This window comes from Enhydra lutris, unplaced genomic scaffold, assembly GCF_002288905.1.
Source record: "Enhydra lutris kenyoni isolate GAN:26980312 unplaced genomic scaffold, ASM228890v2 scaffoldscaffold8, whole genome shotgun sequence".
NCBI lineage: Eukaryota > Metazoa > Chordata > Mammalia > Carnivora > Mustelidae > Enhydra > Enhydra lutris.
The window spans coordinates 3573648-3596484 of record NW_019154092.1 but is presented as its reverse complement, the minus strand read 5'-3'; the positions used below and the strand labels follow the sequence as shown (position 1 = coordinate 3596484).

The 22837-nt window shown below is 56.0% G+C and overlaps 1 protein-coding gene across 2 annotated transcripts in view; it reads right to left on the bottom strand.

Annotated features, from left to right (window-relative positions):
- Window positions 1-22174, bottom strand: part of LOC111142633 (transport and golgi organization 2 homolog) — a 40355-nt gene extending 18181 nt beyond the window's left edge. Inside the window, exons 1-4 of one of the 2 annotated variants that reach the window (XM_022495942.1) lie at window positions 5458-5520; window positions 5059-5068; window positions 3181-3193; window positions 607-695 (exon numbers count right to left, since the gene is read on the bottom strand). In XM_022495942.1, the coding sequence (XP_022351650.1) occupies window positions 607-695; window positions 3181-3193; window positions 5059-5068; window positions 5458-5520 (175 nt within the window). Of the gene's footprint in view, window positions 1-606; window positions 696-3180; window positions 3194-5058; window positions 5069-5457; window positions 5521-10248; window positions 10345-22124 lie in introns of those variants that run through there. The other variant, XM_022495941.1, reaches the window with a different exon arrangement.
- Between the last annotated feature and the right edge of the window lie 663 nt (window positions 22175-22837).

The window sequence follows — 22837 nt, the reverse complement described above, 5'->3', positions numbered from 1 at the left end:
CAGGCAAAGGGACCCTGGCCTGGCCAGCACTGTCCACGTGCCTCCAAGTAGCCCCCCATGGGCAGAAACTGCTCTCTGTCCACGGGGCTAAGCTGGCAGAGGACAAAGATGTCACCTCCACTTCCGCCTCTCTCTGTGGGAACTCCTCACGCAGCTCCCATCTGAGTGTGCTCCAACCAAGCCTCTGCTCCCCGAATTCAGACCAGCTCTGGAGCGAGGCGCACTGGCGTGTAAACAGAAACATGTGCAGGTGTACGTGCACACACGTGCGTACACACCACACAACGACACTTCACGGGGTGACCGAATGTGAACCTGCACCTCCTATGAACCGGACCACACCCCCACTGTGAAAGGGTGGAGCCAAATAAACCAACCGATTCTTCCAGCTACTTCTCTGGGGGTCCACAACACGTGAAAACAGGTGGCTGGTGCTGGGTAGACACTTCGGGTCTGGTCACCTCAATGCTGGTCCCAACCTGGGAGCCTCCCCCATGAGACCAGTCAGCGTCCACTCATTTGTTCTGCACTTATAGTACCAGTTAGAGGCACTCGGGGCCTCCTACTTCCCGCCATACTGTGGCTGCCCCCTGAGGAAAGACTCACCACTGAGGACCTCATTGTTGTTCCCCCAGAAGTCAGCGACCTTGGATGGTCTGTGGTAAAATTCATCCCTGTTGGCTGCCAAGATGAGCCTGAAAAAGAAAGCATGACTAAAGGTCTCCAGGGAAAACAGAAAAGCCAATGTTTTCCTCCTGTTGACAAAGAAAATCTGCCTCCGTAGCAACAAAGGCAAGTCCTAAAGAGGACAGGAACTCGCAGGAAACAAAGGTCAGTGATGGTTCCAGACAGGTGGGTTTCCTAGGGAGCCTTCGGCCAAGACTGTGCCCTAGGACCCTGCCGAAGAAAAGAGGAGATGCTGGGCAAAGACGCATATCCCATCCCGCCCTGCATACCCCACTCACCAAAAAAGGGTGGCAGGACCTGCAGAGGGAAGGAACCTTAGCAGCTGGGACCAAGCGTGTCCCAGGTGTCCTGGTGGCAGAGAGGTACCCCTTCTGTCCGTCTGTCCCTTCCCAAGGCCATCCACCGTGAGCCTGTGACTTCCTAGAAATGTGACCATGCCCACCAGAAGGGGCCAGGGTATGCATTGGAGCAGAGCACAGGCTCTCTGGGGGCTGTTCTCCTGAGTTTTGGGGTGTCTGGGAGAAGGAAGAGGGTAAGAACTTCTGTGTTTCTCTAGTGGTTTGCATTATGAATCCAACAAGTTCTTTGTTGGTAAATAGAAAAGATGTCCATGTTTTCAGAAGAGCTCTAGTTTTAACATAAGAAAACATATTCTCTACGTGGTTTTGCCATTTTAAATAAGAACACAGACAGTGACTGAGTGGGACTGCATGTCCATGAGACCTCTCTGGGTCTAAGATTTGATGGCCAAAGGACCCTCCGAGCACCATGGGCAGGTGCACAAAGGACACGGGACCAGAAACTATGGCTTGGCCACCTGTGGTCACACTGGGTCTGAAACCAAGTCGGTCTAGTCAGTGGTCAAACCTCAAGGAGTCTTCCAAAATAATTTCTGTATTGACTCTTAGATGTATAAGAACATTTAGGGGCACCTGGGTGACTCAGTCGGTTAAGTGTCTACCTTCAGCTCAGCTCCTGATCTCAGTGTCCTGGGATCAAGCCCCATGTGGGGTTCTCTGCTCTTCGGAAAGTCCATTTATCCCTCTCTGTCTGCCCCTCGCCCTGCTCACGCGTGCACTCTCTTTTCTCTCTCAAATAAACAAAATTTTTTTTAAAAAATGATTTTTATGAGTACTTGCTTTCAGTAAAATGAGTTAACAAACTTCATAAAACTGAAAGTGAAACTGGCACCCACACCACCGCCCAGGCCCACAAAAGTCTTTCGTCCTGTGTGCAACAACCCCCCCAGCTCCGTACCTCCCCACCCAGCCCCAGCCACAGGCATCAGTAAGGCCAAGGGCTGGGGATAACCATCAAACCCTCTGGATCCGCCCTGGAAATGTCACCACCTTCAGGACACCCATCCAAACTTTGTGGCAGCTCTCTATCCCCTCCGGACACAGCATTCTGGGCTGCTCCAGGTCTTGGGGACAGGCACTCAGGGAGGAGTCGCTGTCCCTGATATGAACCCCCAGCCATTCCCAGAACAGTCCTCTGCAGCTCCACCTGTCGGACCCCAGCCCCAGGTTGAGGTAGGCAGCCTTAGGGAGAAGCCCCTGGGCCTTGACCCCTATCTTCCACCACATCTACTTTGTCCCTTTCTTCTGTGATTCAATTCTGGATCCACCCCGGCTGGCACAGAGGGCACTGCTCCACGGGCTGCCTGTATGGGCTGGGGAACCCACCAACCCCTGTGGGCGGAGGTCATTCCATGTGGTCAGGAAACAGTGCTCTCCTTCAGACACACATTCCTGCTCGTCTGCTCACTTGAACGGGCAGGGTTGGGGGGGGACTGGACCCAGGGAGGCCGGGGAGGTGCTTCCCAAATTGACACTGGTACTATTGGCTTCTGGTTCTGACTCTTATGTAAGTTTCCAGAAAAGGAAAAATTAGGGAGAGGGGGAAAAAAGCTGACTGAGCAGAACCTTCTGTCCTAAGATTTCCAACTCCCTACTATTTTTAAAATAGGGAGCAGCGACATGCATTTGTTAATAACTAGAAATATTAACTGCTGGGTTATTGCTGCCACAAGAGTCACTTTTTAGGGGCACCTGGGTGGCTCAGTCGGTTAAGCAGCTGCCTTCGGCTCAGGAGTGATCCTGGGTCCTGGGGTCAAGCCCCACATCGGGCTCCCAGCTCAGTGGGGAGCCTGCTTCTCCCTCTCCCTCTGTCTGCCGCCCTGCCTACTTGTGCTCTGTCAAATAAAGAAATAAAAATCTTAAAAAAAAAAAAAAAAAAAAGGAGTCACTATTTCGCTGAATTGCTAGTGGTTTGCTGGGGATTCCATTACATATCTAATCGGGAAACATGTGGGCCTGAGTACTCACATCAAGGCTCCAAGTAAGAGAAAGTACTCTCACTTACCACTTCTGGGTGCTGCAACCCCAAAAGGCCATCTGTGCCACAGCGCCCAGAGGCAGGGGCCATGCCCACAAGCCAGGGGCTCTGAGGACAGCAAGTCACCCAAAGCTTTGTTCTAATAACTGAAACCACCAGCAACTCATCACTGATGGGATTCCTCACCCTGCGACTGGGGGTGGGTCTGTGCATTGTCTCGAGGTACTGGGTGTGCACCACCTGAGTGAGCCTGCGCAGCACCCATGGGGAGGAGTCTGTGCACCACCTGTGGGGCAGAGTCTGTGTACCACGGGGGGGGGGGGGGGGGGGGGTTGTGCACCACCTGCCGTGCACAGTCTGCGCAGTACCTGGGGGGAAGGAGTTTGTGCACAGTCGGGATGGTGGAGTCTATGCACCATCTAGGGGGTGAGCTGTGTGTTGTCTAGAAGGTGAGTCAGTGCACCATCTGGGATGGGCCTGCACACCATCTGGGGGGGGTAAATCTATGACTATGGGGGTCTCTGCACCATCTGAGGGAGCAAATCTGTGCACCCGCCATGGAGAGTTTAGCACCAGGTAGCAGGTGCCTGGGGCCATGGCCCATGATGTCACCAGCAGTGATGAGTCCCACGGAAGCCACCAGAAGGATTTGACAGCTCGCCCAGCAGCCCCTCCAGACTGGAGTCAACAAGGAGACTCAGATCGTGAGTCTAAACAGGCATTCTGGGGCACCTGGGTGGCTCAGTTGGTTAAGTGTCTGCCTTCAGCTCAGGTCATGATCCCAGGGTCCTGGGATTGAGCCCCACATCCAGCTCCATGCTCAGCGGGGAGCCTGCTTCTCCCTGTCCTTCTGCCTGATGCTCCCCCTGCTTGTGTGCTTTCTCTCTGTCAGATAAATAAATAAAAATCTTAAAAATAAATAAATAAACAAACAGACAGACATTTTGATAAAGATGGTGGTTCTACGACAACCACGATGGTGTTACCTGACAGGAAGTGTACTGGTTTTCTTTGGGGCCTCACAAATGGCCACACATATAGCATGCGGATGCAGCAGCTCAGAGCGGGGCCTACTTCTCATCTCAGTCTGCGGTCAGGAGCACGGGCCGGATGTGCCGTGTGCTCTGCTCAGCGGCCCCTAAGGTGCCAACTGGCAGGGTGTTGCTGAGGCTCAGCATCTTCCTCGTGTTCCTGAGGTTGCTGTAGAATTCCTGTCCTCGGCCGGGGTCACTCTCAACGCCTGGAGGCCACCCCCAGCTCTTGGCCATGGGCCCCTCCAAGCACAGCAGCTTTTCTCTTCAGGAGGGGCCTGGCACCTCTGGGGGTCCCCTGATCACGTCAGACCAACCCAGGACTTCTCCCATTTAACTACCTCCAAGGCAGCCAATTATGGACCTTCATCACATTGGCCAAATCCCTTCACATTTAGCCCCAGAGTCCCACACACAACCAGGGGAATGGATGACACCGATGTGTACAGCGGGGGCAGGAATCTTGGGAGCCTACCACAGGGGTTACAGGAGCTCACATTTTACTTTGTATGTCCTGTAGGGTATGACTTTTTTCCAAAAAGCATGTATCCCTTTGCAAATAGGGGGAGAACTGGAATCCCGGGGAAAGACCGCTGCCTCTACAGAGCAAGGTCAATCGGACCCCGGGGCAAAGCTGCAGCCAACAGGGAAAACTTCTAAGTCAGCACCTCCCAGGCTGCTCAAATAATTTCTCCTCTGCTCCACTCCTCACTGCAGTGCTGCAGGCATCAGTACCAAAACTAAAAACGAACAGAACCGACATTAGGCATCCAGACAGTACTCACACTGGGTAACCGTCGCCAAAAATTGGAGGTTCCAAGTGCCAGGGCATGGGAGGCAGAAGCTGGGATCACCCAGGGGAATCCCACATCTGGGCAGGGGCAGCCCCTATAGGGAGTCACGCCCAAGGAGACCCCCTTACCAGGGCCAGTTCAGCACCAAGAAGATAGACGGGGAGGCCCGAGGGCATCTGGGGAGTCATGCCAGGTCAGTGGGATGTGACATGGGGACGGCTGCCACACCTGGAGGGACAGGTATCCCCAACAGCGAGGGGCAGTGGGATGGTAACATAGGGGACAGGAGGTGTAGGCCATGGTATCCATGATACCAGGGCTGAGCTCAGCATCAGGCCTGGAGATGGTCTGCAGAAGTGGCCATGCTCATTTCACTCCCTGGGCAGGGGCTAGCTGGCTCCCTCCCTCCCAGCCTGCGCCCAGGGAGTGTCATTCAATGATACACTAGGACTGCTAAATCTGGGCAGAACAGACCACAGGACGCGTGCTCTAGCAGGCTGCTTTCTCTTGTGGGGAAACAGATGATATGATGATCAAATGAGGCCCAAGAGAAGGAGAGATGCTTTGGGAGCCATGCCTTTCATCAGCAGACCTTCAAAGTGGCAGGCCACAGACCAAATGCCACCATCGCTGGGCCAGGCCCAGGCAGGGGAGGACAGGGACAGGCTCATCTTTCAGGGACTGACTCCTGGGAAGTCAGAAAATACAAGCCTGTGAGATCAGCCTCCGGCAAGGGTAGAGCCGGGGATGACACTGACCATGCCATCAAAGGTGAGGCTGTCTCATTCTTTTCTGTAGGGCAGAGAGATGTTTAAATTATTTACATATACAGTTGACCCCTGATCACAGGGGTTGGGACACCAACCCCCCTTCCTGCACAGTCAAAAATCCATGTATAACTTTTTTTTTTAATTAAAGCTCTTATTTATTTATTTGGTAGGGGGAGAGAGAAAGAGAGATGGAGCACAAGCAGGGGGAGCAGCAGAGGGAGAGGGAGAAGCAGGCTCCACACTAAGCAGAGCCCAATACGGGGCTCTATCCCAGGACCCTGGGATCAGGACCCGAGCCAAAGGCAGATGCTTAACCAACTGAGCCACCCAGGTGCCCCAAAATCCATGTATAACTTTTGACTCCACTAAAACTTAACTGGTACTGGCCTACTGTTCACCTGAAACCTTACCAATAACGTAAACAATTAATTCATGTGTAGTTTATACATTATGTGTATTACATGCCATATTTTTACAATAAAGTAAGCTAGAGAAAAATAAAACATTATTAAGAAAATCACAAAGAGGTGGGCCTAGCTGGCTCAGTCGGTGGAAACCTCGACTCTTGATCTAAGGGTTTTAAGTTCGAGCCTCACGTTGGGTGTAGAGATTACTCAGAAAAAATTAAAAATCTTAAAAAAGAATCATAAGGAAGAGAAAAATACATTTATAGTATCATACTTTAAAAAATCGGCATGGGGGCGCCTGGGTGGCTCAGTGGGTTAAAGCCTCTGCCTTCGGCTCGGGTCGTGATCCCAGGATCCTGGGATCAATCCCCGTGTCAGGCTCACGGCTCAACGGGGAGCCTGTTTCCCTTCCTCTGTCTGCCTGCCTTTTTGCCTGCTTGTAATCTATCTGTCAAATAAATAAATAAAATCATTTAAAAAAATAAAAATAAAAAATAAATTAAAAATCGGCATGTAAGTGGACTGGCACAGTGCAAATCCACACTGTTCAGAGGCCAACTTTACATGGCAAGGATGGCTACCATCCCAGCTACAAAAGTCCCCTTCACAACCATTGGCCCCGGGAGCAACAGTGACTGCAGGGATGAGCTTAACCCACAAACAAAACCAGGTGCTTACCATTACCCCAAGTGTCAAGAGGCCACTGCATTTGTGATGAAATTAAGGGTGCCTAAGAGAGTGCACAGAGCACAGGGTCTTTGATCGGTCCCAGCCATGTGGATTGGCTTGGCGGGCAGCAGAGTCCAAGTGGATGGTGGCCCCAGCACCTGGCTTGTCCAGCTTGGTGGGGGAGAAGTTGGTCTGTACAAGGCACAATGATGATACACTGCGAAGACATACTTCACCACCAGAGACATGGGCTGACATGGCCTGGGAAGCCTGTGGCATGGCCATCAAAAGACACTCGAGGGAATCAATTTGGCAGTTCCTCAGAAAGTCAAACACAGAATTGACACATGTTCCAGCAATTCTGCTTTGGGGTATCTGTCCCCAAGAGAAAGGAAAGTGGGACTCAAATGGACACCTATATGCGAATCTCCATGGCGGCATGAATCACAATAGCTAAAAAGGGGCAACAGTGCAGGTGTCCATCAAGAGATAGGCGGATAAAACTGTGGTCTTGCATATGGTGGGATGTTACTCAGCCTCAAGAAGGAAGGAGATTCGGACACCTGCTACACCGTGACCTTGAGGACCCTATGCTCAGTAAAAGAAGCCAGTCACACAAAAAATACTACGATTCCACTTATATGAGGTTCCCAGAGCAGTCAAGGTCATAGAAACAGAAAGGAGACTGGTGGTTCCCAGGGGTGGGGGGAGGGAAATGGGGAGTCGGTGTTTGGTGGTGACAGAGCTTCAGTTGGGGACAATGAAGGGTTCTGGAGATAGACGGATGGATGGCATGGAAGGTTGCACAACAATGTGAATGTACTTAATGCCACTGAACTGGACATTTGTCCATGTTTAGAATGGCACACATTCCTATTCCTGCCAGTTATTGGGGGGTGGGGGGTGGGGAGAGGAAGACACAGCAGTGGATGCCAATGCAGGGGACAGAAGCTGGTGCACCCCAGGCCAGGACAGGGATGGCTAAAGCAAGAGGGGTGCTGGGGCAGGTCCTGCTGGCCCCATCCAGGGCCTCCTCCCTACCACACTGATGGCTCTGGAGCCTGGCCTGCTCCCCATCCCACTCCAGGCACCGGGAACCTCTCTCCAACCTCAGACAGGGCCAGGCTTGGCCTCTCCTCACTGGATCTGCTGCAGTGTCCCTCCCGAGGTGTTCTGCCCTTGCTCCCCCATCCTTTTCTCCTATCATGCACATACAGAACCACGGACACCAAGGGCCTGCGGCCCACCCATTCTCAAGGGCCAGAGAGCCCCACAGCTAGAGCAGGCGCTCCAACCCGAAGCCCCTCTTGCCTTCCCACGCAAGAGGGTAAACAAGTGGATTCGGTCAGTCACCAGAGGTGGCAAATGTAGTTTCTGGCTCGGGGCTTTGGAATACACTGGAGAGAAACGCCAAGGCAGTCTCGAATCACAATCCATAAGGAGTCATGGAGAGGTCATGGCAGTGACACACAGATCCTGAGCAAAAGCAAGAGAGACCTCTTTCCTCCTTTTCCCGTGTTTATTTTACTGACAGAGACTGGTGGTAACTTCGGGAAACACCACATCCAGGGAGGCTGTGGCTGAATGTGGTTGTAAATACAGCCAGCAACAGACCTAGGAATTGTCAGACTGCGTGTCCCCATGCGAGAAATCCTTCACTTCTCAGGTGAAACAGAGTCATTTTGTTGGTATGTAAGGGTTCACGTGAGCACAGAAGGGAGCACATAAAACCTCAGTAGCCAAAGGGGTCGACCATGTCCAGGATCCAGTCCTTATGACTCAACCCCAAATTTGCCTCTCGTTGCCTCCTCATAATAAAGGAGCTGAACTTTGCGACTGATACCTTATTAAGTTTTGTCAGTAGAGGGCGCTGGAGAGATACCCCTGAGGGAGAGGCTTCTTAGCCTGGCTCCAAGGTGCTTCCTCAGGCCCCTTCTCCAGCTCCCCCAGGATGAATCCCAATACACATGGGGCTTCCCCCAAGCACCCAGTGTGGCCAGCACCTTTGCCCAGTATCCTCCCGCGACAGTTGCCAGCACAATGGAGAGTAGACTCCTAGCAAGTTCTGCTGCTATGGCACCCCAGCGATTTCTTTCCTAGTCAATGCACCGCGGCTGAACCTCTCTGGCAAAGTCTGGCTCTCAGCCTGAGGGTGGAAGATGGGGCTCTGCCCAGGGCATTCCAATCCTAGTATGGTTAATAATTCTGGATGTTACGCTTCCCCGGCTCAAATAAATCACCGCACCTGGATTCTGCCCACTAGCTGCACCCTGACTCAGAGCTCATTCTGCTGGGGGTCGTTCAGGGTCAGCTCCAGGATCCTGGCCTGGCCCTGCTGGCCACTCTTCTGAATGATGGGAACACTGGGGACTCTTCAGTCCCCAGCCCCTGGCCTGGAATGACTTTCATTCAGCACGAAATTAGGCAACATGGTGTCTGTGCAATTTTGCACGGTGACTCAAATCTAAGAAGCTAGTCAAAATGATTTAAATCATTTCTGGTATAAATTTTAAATGTATTTATTTGTTTTTTAATTTTATTTACTTATTTGTCCGAGAGACAGCGAGCACAAGCAGGGGGATAGGCAGGCAGAGGGAGAAGCAGGCTCCCCACCAAGCAAGGAGCCCCATGTAGGACTTGATCCCAGGACCCTGGGATCATGACCCAAGGCGAAGGCAGACACCCAACTGACTGAGCCACCCAGGCGTCCCTTTGGTATAGATTTTAAAATGATAAAAACTTTCCAAGCAATTGCACTAGTGATCAGTTTAAAATATCATTTCGGGGGCGCCTGGGTGGCTGGGATCGAGCCCTGCATTGGGCTCCCTGCTCAGTGGGGAGCCTGCTGCTGCCTGCCGCTCCCCCTACTTGTGCACTCACTCTCTTACTCTCTCTCGCTCTATCAAATAAATAAATAAATAAATAAAATGTTTATTTGGTTTTTTAAATGTCATTTTTGGTTTTGGGTTACCTCTCAGTCTCATACCTGGAAAAACGTAGATGAATTCCCACTAGGTTGCCCCAGGGAACAGAGGGGCACATCCAGAGCCCAGGGTCATGGGGAGCGGTGGGGGGGGTGCATTGGACCATGTCTTACCCCTTTCTGGCCTCAGTTTCCCACCTCCTCTGCTGGTCTCCCAGCTTCCCCACCCCTACCCTCATTCCCCAGCTCAGGACCCACAGACCCCCTGTTGCCACCACCACCCAGATTTTCCACTGGCAACACAAACCAGCCAGTCCAAATGGGGCTTTTGCTCATCAAACCAGTTCTGCCACCCCTGGTGCCCCTGTCGAGACCACAGGGGTGCACCCCTGGCTGGCCGCACGTGGCTTCTCTGTGCTGCTCACACAGCGACCTTAAGCAGCTAAGTCTCTGTATGTCAGTTCAGCGTTCCTGCCACCGAGCGGTACTCACTGCCACACCCCATACTGAGTAACCACTGTGGGACAGGGCAGGCCCAGCCTGTACAGCCTGTCCCCACCTGGGCACTAGGAGGACAGTGGGGACCCTGAGGCCAAGTGGAGGACCACAGACACAGAGCAAGGGGGTTACCTGTATGCATTTTTAGAGACAGGGCGAGGATCGAACTTAAAGAAGATGATGCACATGGGTCCCTGAGAGTGGCTTTGTTCACAAAGGATCACCAGTCTGCGGGAAAAGGAAAAAAAATGCGTTGAATAAACAGCAGACAACACAACACTGCCTTCCTGCACCTGCAGTGCTCCCTGGCCCAGAACGACCTGCCTCCGGGATGCCCCTGACCCTTATGGGGCACGGCAGAATATGCCAGACACCATGATGCTCATCAGCACCAGCCAACCATCTCCCTAAGTGTGCACACACATCAGCACCGGCCAGACTGTCCCCGCTGCCTACAAGGCTCACTGGCCCTGGCCACACCACGTGGAGGCTGGCCACACCACGTGGAGGCTGGCCACATGAGCAAGAATGAGACCCACAGGCACAGCTGGGGAATCCGGTGGGCACCCTTCCCCACTACACCTGAGTGGCCCTGTGGTTTGTTCCATCCCCTCCACCTAGACCAAACTATCCCATCCCCTGGCAATGGCACCTGTTCCAGGCCCCAGCCCCCAAGGAAGGGCTGCATCCCATCTGACCGGCCTGGGGATGCCAGCCCACGCCATCCACCCATGACAGCACAGATGCAGCCTGGGGACCCATGTAAGCAGGAGGGCCCAAGGGCAAAACACAGGTGCTGGTGAAGTGGACAGGCAGCCAGGTCCCAAGGAGCGAGGACAAAGTGCCTACCCTTGTAACACGCAGGCCCCGGGCCTGGTGGCCTCTAGGCCCACCAGATATTTACCCCCAACCGAGCTGAGGATGGAGATGAGCTCCTGAGGCCACTGACCCTCGACAAGGTGGCTGTGAGGGGCTCTGGTCCTGTATGTGTGCCTAAGCCGGGGCACGGCTGCAGGGCGGAGCCAGAGGCCAGGGCCAGGGAATGGATGACACAGAGGCTGTGGAAGTATTGAAGGGAGCCAAAAAAGATACCCCAAGAAGAGCCTCATGAGCAAGGCAGGTGAGGGAGTGTTCAGCAGATGTGTGTGCATGTGAGGCGTTGAGGTCTGCGCGCATGTGCGCGTGTACAGCCACGTGTGGGTATCTGCGTGTGTGTGTTCCCGCCTATGCCTACATGCGGGCATGTGACTGTGTGTGTGCATATGCCTGAAGGAGGCCGCTGAGCTCCCAGTGAGCTAGCCTGGGGCCCCTGGGACTGGGGAGGGTCCATGTGGTACCCTGCCTATCCCCCACCCCAAAAGAGTAAGCACATAGTGCCTAGTAGAACAGGGTTTGGGGTCTGTGAATTGGGTCCCAGCTGGGAGAAGGTGGGATGTGATGCCCAGACCCTGCCCATCCTTGCTCCAGGTTTCAACATAAACCACAAAAACTGTGCCGTTCCTAAAGCCATGGCGGGGTTGGGGGGACTGGGGGGGGGACCAGCCCGTTGTGAGGGCCGCCGGCATAGTGATCCCTTCAGGCATGGGAGGAGGAGGAGTGAGCAAGAGGGCCTCTAGTTCAGTGCCCCAAGCCAGGGTCCCCACCACCCACACACATACAGTCCCAAGAGAGGCGGACCCCTGCCATGGAATGGGGCAGGGGAACAGAGGAGAGGTGAGGGCCCCCCTCTAGACCCGCACAACTGCTCCCAGTTCTTGGGTCTCTGAAGTGAAACATTTTCTGTTTGGGGACTCAGAGGAGGAGGAAATTCCTACCATGCCAACACTGCCCTCTAAGCTGTACCATCACCCAAGTGTGGGCGGGTGGGTGGACAGGTGGCAGGGGATCTGGCCACAGAGCATGGAAAAGCCAAGGAGGGGCTGAAGCCCAAGGCTGGCACTGTGGACACGACCACAGCTCGGGGCCACATGGAGGTCTTCCTGTGGCTGACACCACGCTGTCCCTGCCTCTCCACTCCTTTCTGCTCACTGGTCTGGCTGGCCTGGGAAGTAGAGGGAGGGGGTCAGGGAGGAGGGATCCACGCCACTACTGTCGCCACTGGCTCCCACAGGTCCTGGAGGGATCCCCACGACTCTGTCCCATGTCCCCCCTGCCCCAGCCCCTGCAGGCATGAGCATCAGTAATGCCTCAGGGGACCCATCCCTGTCCTTGGTAGAACCCTCGGCTGTGCAGGTGACATCACCACGGTGACCAGTGCAACTGCAGAAATGCAGGGTGCCAGGAGATGGAGCTGAAAGCAGTGCCTGATGCAGAAGAGGTCCCCGAGGTGACAGCAGCACGTTGGGTTCCCACCCTTGGCTGCCGGGGTAGTGCCCACTAGGGCCAGCATCCTAGGCTTACCTGATGATATCAAGACTGGTGGGCAGGCTGCTGGAACTGACCCTTCTAGTAAAAACAACTCAAAATGCTTGAAAGAATATGAAAAGATCTTAAAAGCACCCAAGAACTAACAAGGTCATGCAGGATTTGGCCAGTATCTCAGAGAACGTGGGAACCCAGAGAAAAAAAGAGAGCAGAGTACGCTGGCTATTCCCTGGGGCACTGGCCTATGTGGGCAAACTGGGCTCTGGTGGCCATGAAGGTGAGGGAGACTGAAGATAAGGCCCAGGGCTGCCCCAAGATGGGACTGTAGTAGGAAACCCTCCCCTGAGTGGAGCTGGGACCCTGAAAGGCACCACTCCTAGGGTGAGGGTGGGCTCTATCCTCAGCCACCCCCAGGTGCCACAGGGACAGCACACAAAGCGGGGAAGAAGCTCTGAGAAGTCACAAGAGCACAGCCGGGGCCACACTGGGGGTCCAGGGATCCTCATGCCAAGACTCGAATTGACAGTGCTCCTCAGCACCTGGAGAACCGAAGTTCTCATCTTCATGCTAGACCTCTGAGAAATCCCACCAATCATTTCCAGGACAAAGAGCAGGACAATCAGAAAGAACGCCACATAACAAAACCCAGCGCCATAAGCAAGGAGCAGCGGAAAGTGATCCCCCACACATCTCACAAACCCACCAGGCTCTGACTGCAGAAAAATGAAGCTGGAGAACATCTGCAGGAAAAGGATCCGAGAAAGAAGAAACCAGGAGGTCCGCAAAGCACCGGAAAGGACTTGTAGAACCAGAAGCTCTGGGAACCACAGATTAAAACTCAGCAGTGGATTTACGATGAGCAGATTAGACACGGCTGATGAGACAGGTCAAATTGTCCAGAACATGATCCAGGGAGGTAGGAAGCACATGGGGCCTCCTGGGGTCCTAAGTGCCCCACCCACCAGGGGTAGCAGGTGGTCACCTACCACTTGGCCATTGTCCACCACAGAAGACACAGGCCTTCTCACTCCCACAAAGGAGAACACTGCAGGAGAGGTCAACTGGCACTGCCTATGGCGACCAGGCCAACCGGGGTCAGTGGGAGGAGCCCTGCCAAGCCATCACTTCTGAAATCCCACCCACTCCGAGCCCTACCAAGACAGAGGATGGTTCTGAGGCTTACTCCACCAGGGACATACTGTCCCACCAGGAACATGCAGCTCCGGGTTATCAGAAGAGGCCATGATGTAGGCCTTGGCCTGCTGTGCACCTCTCTGGGCTGTGTGCCTAGCTGCTGGACAAGGCCATCCACTGGGAGCAGCTCTGGCTACTGATGCTCACAAGCCAGAGGTAGAGCCCTCCAACTTGGCTGCAGGACCTCACCATCCTAGCCAGCCCATGTGGGTGGCAGCCCAGCCTTCCAGACAGTGGCAGCAGGAAGGGCTCTGTGGTTGGAGGGAAGGCCACTGATGGATCTCCAAGCAGCCTGGCGCCAGAGGTGTGGGCACAAAGCCCAGGGCTGCGGCCTCGATGAAGACGTGGTCATTGGGAGGGAAGGACCAGAGGAAAGCCAGCCCCTGGGGAGGGGACCATCAGGAACTGCCTTTCTCTCCAATCCCTCGCCCCCCCACTCAAGCCAGGCCCGCTGCCCACTGCCCCACCCCTTCTTAGCTCCTCGTCCCACCACCCCCTGCAACCTCCTTCACCTAGGCAGGTCTCCTGGGTGCAGGGCCCTTCTCCCAGCATGCCCCCACCCAGGCCCTGGGGAACTCCTCCCTGACATCCTACTTGTTGGGCCACCTTCTCTCTCCTGCTGACTTGCAGGGCTCCCTGAGTGAGCTCTGGATACAGCCACTGTGGTCCCAGGCACTGTCCCACAGGCTAGGCACAGGTGGGCAAGAGGCTGGAACCACTAATAGGGGCAAATAGTGTTCTGCTCTTGCCATCGCACGCCTGCCTGCCTGGCCACTCGCGGCACTAAGACAACACTGTTCTCCACTACCCACGGTTCCAAGGCTGGCACAGCGGGAAAAAGATGGGGACAGGCCTCTATAGGCCCCACCATGCCAGCTGGAGCTGGGGTTCATCCATATTTGGTGGTTTCTTTCCTCGTCATGGGGAATTCACCCTGGAAGGACACCAGAGCTGGTAAAATGTGTAAAGGAGGATGGAGTCCCAGGCAATAGTGTGCCTGGCTTTCTCAGTGACATCCCTGCCCCTCTGGTCCCCACCTCCACCAGGCATGTAAGCCTGGGCCCTCATGGAGCGTCTGCATCCCCATGGCAGCCTCCAGGCCAGGGGCAGCCCAAAGCTAGAGGAAGAGACGGGCAGAAAGGTCCTGGGGAGGTCTGATCAGGAACCTCGCCCATGGGCCTTGGCAACCTTGGGGTGGGGGACACCTTGAGGTAGCAAAGCTTGGCAGCATCCAAGCAGTGAAGGAAGCCGCACCCACCCCTGCCTGTTGCGCCCAGGATGCTGTGGGCCCCAGGAGGCAAAGGAGGCAACAACGGTGGTGTGCACACCCACCCCCTGGCTTACGGATGGCAGCTGAATGTCATAGACCCGTCCTTTTCACATGGGAAGGGTTCCCCTTCCCCTCATTTGGCCTCACAGCAACCAGGAGGGCAGCACGGGTAACCCCATGCATGCAAAGGAGTACCCCCACCAAAAAGGGGCAGGTGCCATAGAATCTGGTTCTCTGGGAGGGTGACACACAGACCCAGAGAAGGCCGGGTCCCCGGTGCCACAGAGCAGAGGACAGGACAGCCAGGGAAAACTTCCCATGCCAGGTGCTTCACAGGGGTGATTCCCCCCTCCCCAGGACCTCTGGCAGTGTGCCTAAGGTCACACAGGAGGCCTGTGGAGGCGCCTGCCGGCTGCGCTCAGAGCAAAGGGGCAGGCACACATGGGCTGCTGGAACCGAGTGGGCCTCCCAACCCTGCATCTGCTCCCAGGCAGCCTCCCAGAAGGCCAGGACACCCCCAGCACCGCACCTCAACACCACTCTGGCCCACCCACAAACCACCACAGCCAGTGCCTTCTTGGAATCACTAAGAAGCCAACATGCCCGCTGCAGTGTTCTCTCAGTGGTCAACCCTGGAAAAGCTGGTGATAGGTGACAAAAAGTCCCCAAGTCCACACGTGGTCCCACCAAGGGCGCTGTCTCACAAAAGCCACAAACTCAAGGGTGCAGCCGGGCCTTGGAGCTGCCCACAGGGATGGAAGAGCCCAGACAGCAGCTCAGACCAAGGAGGGGAAGCCATGTGAGCAATGGGGCTGGAAAATGGAGACTATAAGGTGGCCAACCATCCTGACAGGGGCCCCAGAACAGCCCACAGGGTACAGAAGCTGAGGGCGTGGGGGCACCTATCATTTCAGGCTGTGTGTACCGAAGAGACGCTTCCTGGACTATTCCACAGAGAAAATGAGAGGGCTGGGCCCCTCCGGTGAGGAGGCGGCCTCAGCAATCACTTGCTCAAGAGCATCGGCCCCATGCCTTCCCAGTGACGCCACATTCCAGAACTCACAGGGACTCTCACAGCTGCAAGCGGCTACCAGGCAATCTTCGTCACAACCAAGATTTCACCTGAGAAGCTGACCTCTGTGACCCAGTGATGACTCTGTTGTAAAAAACTACCCAGGCCTTTCCTGGAACTGAATAGGGTCCGCGTGTGGGGAACAGAAAGGCCACAGCTCTAAAGTAAGGGCTCTCTCATGGATCTGACAAAGGCCCCCAACCCAGGGACTGGGACTCAGGCCGAGCAGGTACATGAGGCCACACATACACGGACGAGAGCGGCACCCCCACACTACACCTCACTCCTGCCCACAGCCTGGGACACCCGCTGTGTCCTTGGCCTGCCTAGAAACACGCCGTGGAAAGGAAGCACTATGTCCCCCAGGGTGGCCTCCCCCAGCCCAAGTGTGCGCCTCTCCCAGGTCCCCCCCACCAGGAGCCCAGGGCCCACACTCCCTGCACACACCTACAGTCCCTGGGCACACCTGAGCCCCGGCAGGAAGGACCTACGAGGGGTGAGGCCAAAGCAGAAAGTTCACTTCAAACCAAAGCCATGGGCTGCCCCCTTCTTCTCTCTGAGAAAGCCAGAGGAAGTCCTCCCAGCTCCCCGCTCCTGCCTTCCCCTGCTCTGAGTGAGCACTTGGTAATGCAAAACTCGAAGAATGGGTCCTGAGTCTCATATCAGTTCTTCTTAGCACCGGAAGCTTTCCAGGCACTCCCAGCCCAGCCCATCTGCTGATAAGGCTTTTGAGAGTTCTCCGCCTGCTCCACGCTGCCTGCTACTCTCCCCCTCCCCCACTGCTGCCTCTGAAAACTGCCCACTCCAGCTGGGGCCTTCCTCTTCCTCCCCTGCCTTCCAGAAGAACCAACAGAGCTGTCCTACCAGCCAAGGGCAGCCAGGTACATGCCGACGTGCAGAATAACCAGGCTTTTCAGCTGACTCAAGCCCCAAGCCTCACTCCACACGGTGTCTAACAAGAGCACTACAAGGAAACGACTTGAGCTGGTGGGCAGAAAGCCCGGCCAAACGTGAGTGAGGGCCACACGCCAAGAGACACAGTGACAGCTGCTGTGGCTCAGGTGAGGGCCGTGTGGGGACAAGGCTTGGCACCTGGATGGACCGACGGTGAGGATCTGCTTCCCTGGCCAAGGAAGGCACGTCCACAACCTCACAGAGGCTCACTAGGAGAGAAGGCAAGTGGGGCCCAAGGGCCACGCGGACCAGACCTCGCTGTTGCCACTAGCCCAGATGAGGAAGGGTGAGGCCAGGGGATGAGGAGACCTCAGCACTGCTGGGGGTGCTCACTGACCCCTGTGTCCCTCCTGTGCACTCCAGATGCCACCCAGCTGCTCGCCCACCCAGCCTGGGGGCTCACAGTCATCACATACCAATTGTGCCCGCCACCCACCCCACACCAACCGACACCATCTCCTCCAGCATTTGCAACAAGGCTGGCCCCCTTCCCTTCCTCCCAGACCACCCATCCTCCCACACTTGCGACCCACTCGTCCATCCCCAGCCCAAGGCTCCACACCACCTGTGGCCACAAAGAGCAGCTCCTGTGGGTCAGTGGAGTCTGTGGTTGTGGTTCCCACCATCAGGTTATTCAGGAGCACATATTCTCAACTGGAAAGTTTCCAAGTATACTCACTCTGCAAACGCCCTGTATCTTGTCGGCAGTACGCCTCCAGATATTTCTCAGCAAGGTATGGGTGTGTGCCATGGGGTTATCACACACACAGGATCCCGCTGCCCTGTCCCCCTGATGACTGGATGTGCAGAGCTGTCCTCACCAAGGGGCAGCTGTCCCCCTAGCCTGCTAGCCGCTGCATGGCTTCCCTGGAGGACATACCCCTTCACTCGGCCACTTGGCTCTGTTGGATGTTTCAGTCCCATCACGTTTCTAGCCCCTGCAGAGTGCCACAGAGGAGCCCCATGCCCAGGCCCTGCAAATGGGCTGCAGACCTTCCTAGGGCAGAGACGGAGGAGGCGGAATGGCTGGGTGGAGGAAGATGCTCTCAGGTGAGCAGACCTGGCCCAACAACCCCCAGACATCCAGGGCAGGTACCACTGGCTGGGTAGGGGTGCATCCCGCCAGCACCACAGCCTGCCGCTGCTGCCCTCCTCGGGGTGGCAGGAAACACTCACCATGGTTATACTGGCAACTCCCAGGGGCCACGCACCTTACAGCCACCTGCCTACCCGCATCCACGAATCACCGATTTGGGTATTAAACCCTGGACTTCTGCCGCACTGATCTGTACGGCGGTGCACGTGGTATGGGCAGGCTCACGGCCTATCTGTTCCACCGGTAGCCAATATTTCCTCCCCGTCCTGCCCCTGTCCTGCAGCCTTGCCCGTGCCACTGCCCATTGGAAAGAGTCTGTTTCTTTACCACAAGTTTTCCCCATCACTACCGCAGAGCAGCCGCCCTCCCTGTCCCAAAGCAAAAAGTCCTTTCCATTGCCTTCTTCATATGGTTGTATTTTGACTTAGTTCTCAGGTGAGCCTGTGTCCTGATCCAGTGGGCAGTGTAAGGTATTGGACGCCCCCTCCCTTGCTTCTCAGGTGCCAGACGTCAGGTCTGTCCCACCTCAGCCATACCCTGGACATGCAGTCACTGGGCTCCACAGGGTCCAGCATGTGAGGCAGGCCTCTTAGCTTCAGCACACACTCTGGCCAAGTCTCCCTCTTGGCTATTCATAGAATCTTCGAAGAGCCTAATGAATGGTGCTGGGCCATGCCCCACCCCCGCTCATGATACCCACCCCCCAACCCCGCACTGGGCAGGAAGCACGGCAAGCTGGTAAGTCTTGAGTGAGCCCCAGTTCCCTGGCAGCCCCATGGCAGCACAGAGAGCACACCGCCTTGGCACGGGTACCAAAGCCAGAAATAAGCCAGCCTCATCCCTAAGGACACAAGTCAGGGCAGGGCCACCTGGTCTGGGGAAAAAAAGGGGACAGCTGGGTGCTTGCACACCTTCTTAGTATGGATGCTAGTGGTGTGGCTGGTGGGCTCCCTGTATAAGCCATGGGGCTGGACGTTTAAAACACATGCACTCTCGCTGCAGGTGTGTTTTATGTGTCCTCTCATGGGCAGGCTGGCATAGCAAGGAAAGCAAGGCCAAGAAAGAGTCTGTCCATGGGAGACCCGGCCAAGAACAAACGCAGCTCTGGTGCAAACCCTTCAAAGCAGAACCCAGCGCAGCAGGGCTGCTGTAGAATTCTGCACAATGACACCAGCCCCTGAGCAGAGAGCAAAACCACACCTGACAACCAGGGTGCCAAGGGAGGAGAGGGGGCCTGCCCCCTCGGTGGGAGCACTTTCCTTTGTCAGCTGGAAAGGCCCACGGGCCTCTGGATGGAGGAGAGACACGCCAAATCAGAATGCAGCCAAGAATGATGGGGATGCGCACGAATGAGTGGGGAGCTCTTGTGGCCTCCAAGGGCCTAGACTTCCAGAAAGGGAGTCTCCCGGTTCGTATCACGTTCATCTCCCACTGGCTGGCTGCACACATGAAGGCAGAATCTGTAGCTCCATTTCACTCGGGATATATGTTCAAGGCTAGCCAGCCTGTCTCTCTGGTCTTGAGGGGCCACGCAGAGGACGGGGCCTTTGGGCTTCACGTGCCTGGGCTAAGGAGCCAGACAGCCCAGCCTCCCCCAGCGCAGACCAGGCTACCACTGTGGCAGTCCCCAGGGGCGGAGCTGGAAAGCGGGCACTGCTCTTTTCGCGTGACGCATCATGTCCTCCCGGCAGCTGCCAGCCGAGGACGTAAACACACATGGGAACACAGTGTCGCTGTGCTGTTTGGGAGCCTTGGCTGAGAAAGCCCTGACGTCTGTAAATATTCTGAGCAGCCGGCCCACTGCAACACTCCACCCTCCTCCCAGCTCGGCAACTGAGGATTCTACAGTCTGTGTTTTGTCATTTTGACTAAGTGGCGTTTTACCGCGACCAATTTTCCACAGGGTTACTCCCTTCTGAGATCTCCACAATGTTTGGGGAGCACTAACTCAGCTCCACACCAAGTGTCACTGTCCCTGCTGTTCAAAGGAGCAACACAAATGAGAGGAAGAAGGAGCATTAGAGAAAGCTCTGGACACAGGGCAGCCCCTCTACCTTAGCCCTTTCTGGCTTCCCCACAAGCCAGGGGCCAGCCCGGCCTCACGGTGACCTCTGCTGTCTCCATGTTTAATAAAGGACAACAGAGTATTCCCACCAAGATGTACTTCAAGTGACAGGAGCCACCGAGAGATGGTGGATGGCCTTTTTTAACTTTTAAGTACACACATGTCATTTTTGCAAATCTAAAAAAGAAACTTAAGAAAGAAAAAAAAAAGCTGTAATGAAAACCAAAATACAGCTTGGTGACCTGGGGCGACCTTGTTTTCACGGAGCCCATCACCCCACCCTACGGTCTGGACCAACAAATGCCAGATTCCACAGTGATGCCCTCACATGCTGACATGTCGCCAAAGGATGGACCCAGTTCCTGCACATCTGGAGCGTCAATGACAAATGCGGCACCACTTCTAAAAGCCCTTCTGGCTTCCCTGCCCTAGGCCTTTGATCTCCAGACATGCTCTGGAGGCCCCTCATTTCCCCACATAAGTCCTTAGAAGGAACAGGCACACTTCCTCTGTGGGAAGGCACCACACCACCTCCCCCTCTGATGCAGAAGCCAGGCACGCAATCGAGACCCCAAGATACCACACACAGTTACACCCATGGTGGAAAAGTGATCAAAAAGCTCACAAAATGAGGTCACAAAAAAAGCATGAGGCAATAACAACAATTCAGGGGCCGGGTAGACAGGGCAGAACTGACAGCCTGTTTTCTTCATTCAGGGAAGGCTGTTGTCACCACCACACATCAGAGCAGGCGGTCTGAGTGGCCTACAGTCTATGGACATGCCAGTAACATGAAGGCATAGAACTGGGGCTGATAGTCAAAAACCAGATAAGGTGGGGGCACCAGGGCAGCCTAGCTACCACATGGGAGCACTAGGATCCTGGAGAGGAGAGCACAGAGCTGTGTCCTCCTGCCTCCACCTCACCAGACAGGTCACCAAAGCAGGCAGGATCCTGAGACAGTGGCCCAGGTGGAGCGGAGGCACTAGGACCTGGCCCTGGCTCTGAGTGACCTTGGGAACACCCCTCGCCCCTCAGCCTGAGTTTTCTTCACCGTGGACAGCAGCCAACCAATAAATATTTGCCCAAAAAGGTTGCTCAGAGGATTAATAAGCAAGTCCGAGAAAGCATTTCCAAAGTGCTACCAGCTGTAGGCGCCCCTTATAGCTGCCATCACATCCCATCTGCCTCTCTGAAGAAAGCTCTGAGTCCAGAAAGCAGCAGCAAAATAGCAGGCAGCAGGTGGGGGGAGCAGGTCACCAGGCCAGGCTAGCATGTGATATCCCTGCTGGAGGAAAAGGGCTAAGGCTCAGGGACTGGTCCAAGGGCAAAAGGCTCACTCTACAGCTGTGGCCCAGGGGGAGCCCATGAAGCACCTGACATGCTGGGGCAAGGGAAGGGGTCTTAAAGCCCAGCACCAGGGCCAGCCCTTGCCCTGGGTGCAGTCCTGCCCAACCCCTACCCCTGATGCCCCAGGGGTGGAGGGGGATGGTCTGACTAACTGAGCCACCCCAGAAAAGGCATGTCCAAGCGCAGGTATGACCCAGCACTTGCTGCCTACTCAAACATCAGCTGTCACCCATCTGCCCCGCAACAGGCCACAGGAAGGTGGCACCGTGACTCAGGGCTTCAGAACTGAGGCCCTAGCCCACCCACCCTGCAGCGACCACGCAGCTCCCAGCCCCGCCAGTCTTTGCTTTCCCGCAATGAGACCGACCGGCCTGCCAACGGACCCTGCCTCCCATTCTAGCGGGGACTACTGGAAACGCCTTCCAGTAACGCATGGGGCTCTTCGTCGGGGTCAGTTTGGTCTCTCCGGACCCAGCCGCAGGACTTCCATTCCACGCATTGGGAAAGGAAACAGGCAGGGCGGGGAGGTGCATCCCTGCTCCTCCCCTCCCTACTCGCGCCCCCAGAGCCCCACGCCCGGGATCCCCGGCCGGCCCTCGGCTGAGAGAAGTCCGCCAGTCCCGGCAGGCAGCCGCACACTCACCGCCTCCGCCGCCGCCGACTTCCGGGTGCCGCGCCCGCGCGCCACCGCCGCCGCCCAGGCCCCGCCCCCACGCCCTCCGAGCGCTCGCCATTGGGCTGCTCCGATAGGGGTGGGGCGGCACGCCGCGACCGCGAGCACCGTTGGCTGAGCGTGCTGTCGCTCGGGGGCTACAGCCCTCCCGGCGCCCCGCCCCCAGAGCTGCGCCAAGCTTCGGGGCTGTGCGGGCGTCTGGGGGTCTCGTGACCCCCGCCGCTTTCCCAGGCTTCCCGGCTCCCCACCCCAGAGGACGGCCATGGGAGGTCGCTGCCGCTTGCGGCCGCCCCAAGGGCATGCTTTCGTGGACCTATTAGGGCTGCGGTCTGAACTCCAGGGGCCATAGGTCACCAAACCACCTGGCGGCCTTCTCCGGGAGTGATAGAGGGATGCCCACTTCCGGACCCGCCCCTCAGGCTTGTCCTGTTCCACACCTACTACTGGCTCTAGACCTGGTCATCCCACCCTTTTCCTTATGGCTCCTAGTTCGGTTCAGCCTCTACGATCTGGCTTTTGCACCACCCCACATCACCCCTACCCCCCCCCCCCCCCCGCAATCCTGCCATACTATGGACAGACACTGGACTGGGCACTCCAGACCCACCCAGGCACTGTGGCCTTTGAGCCCACTTTGAGGCAGTCCTGGAGGTCCAAGCCCTAGGATGAAGAGTGGGTCCACC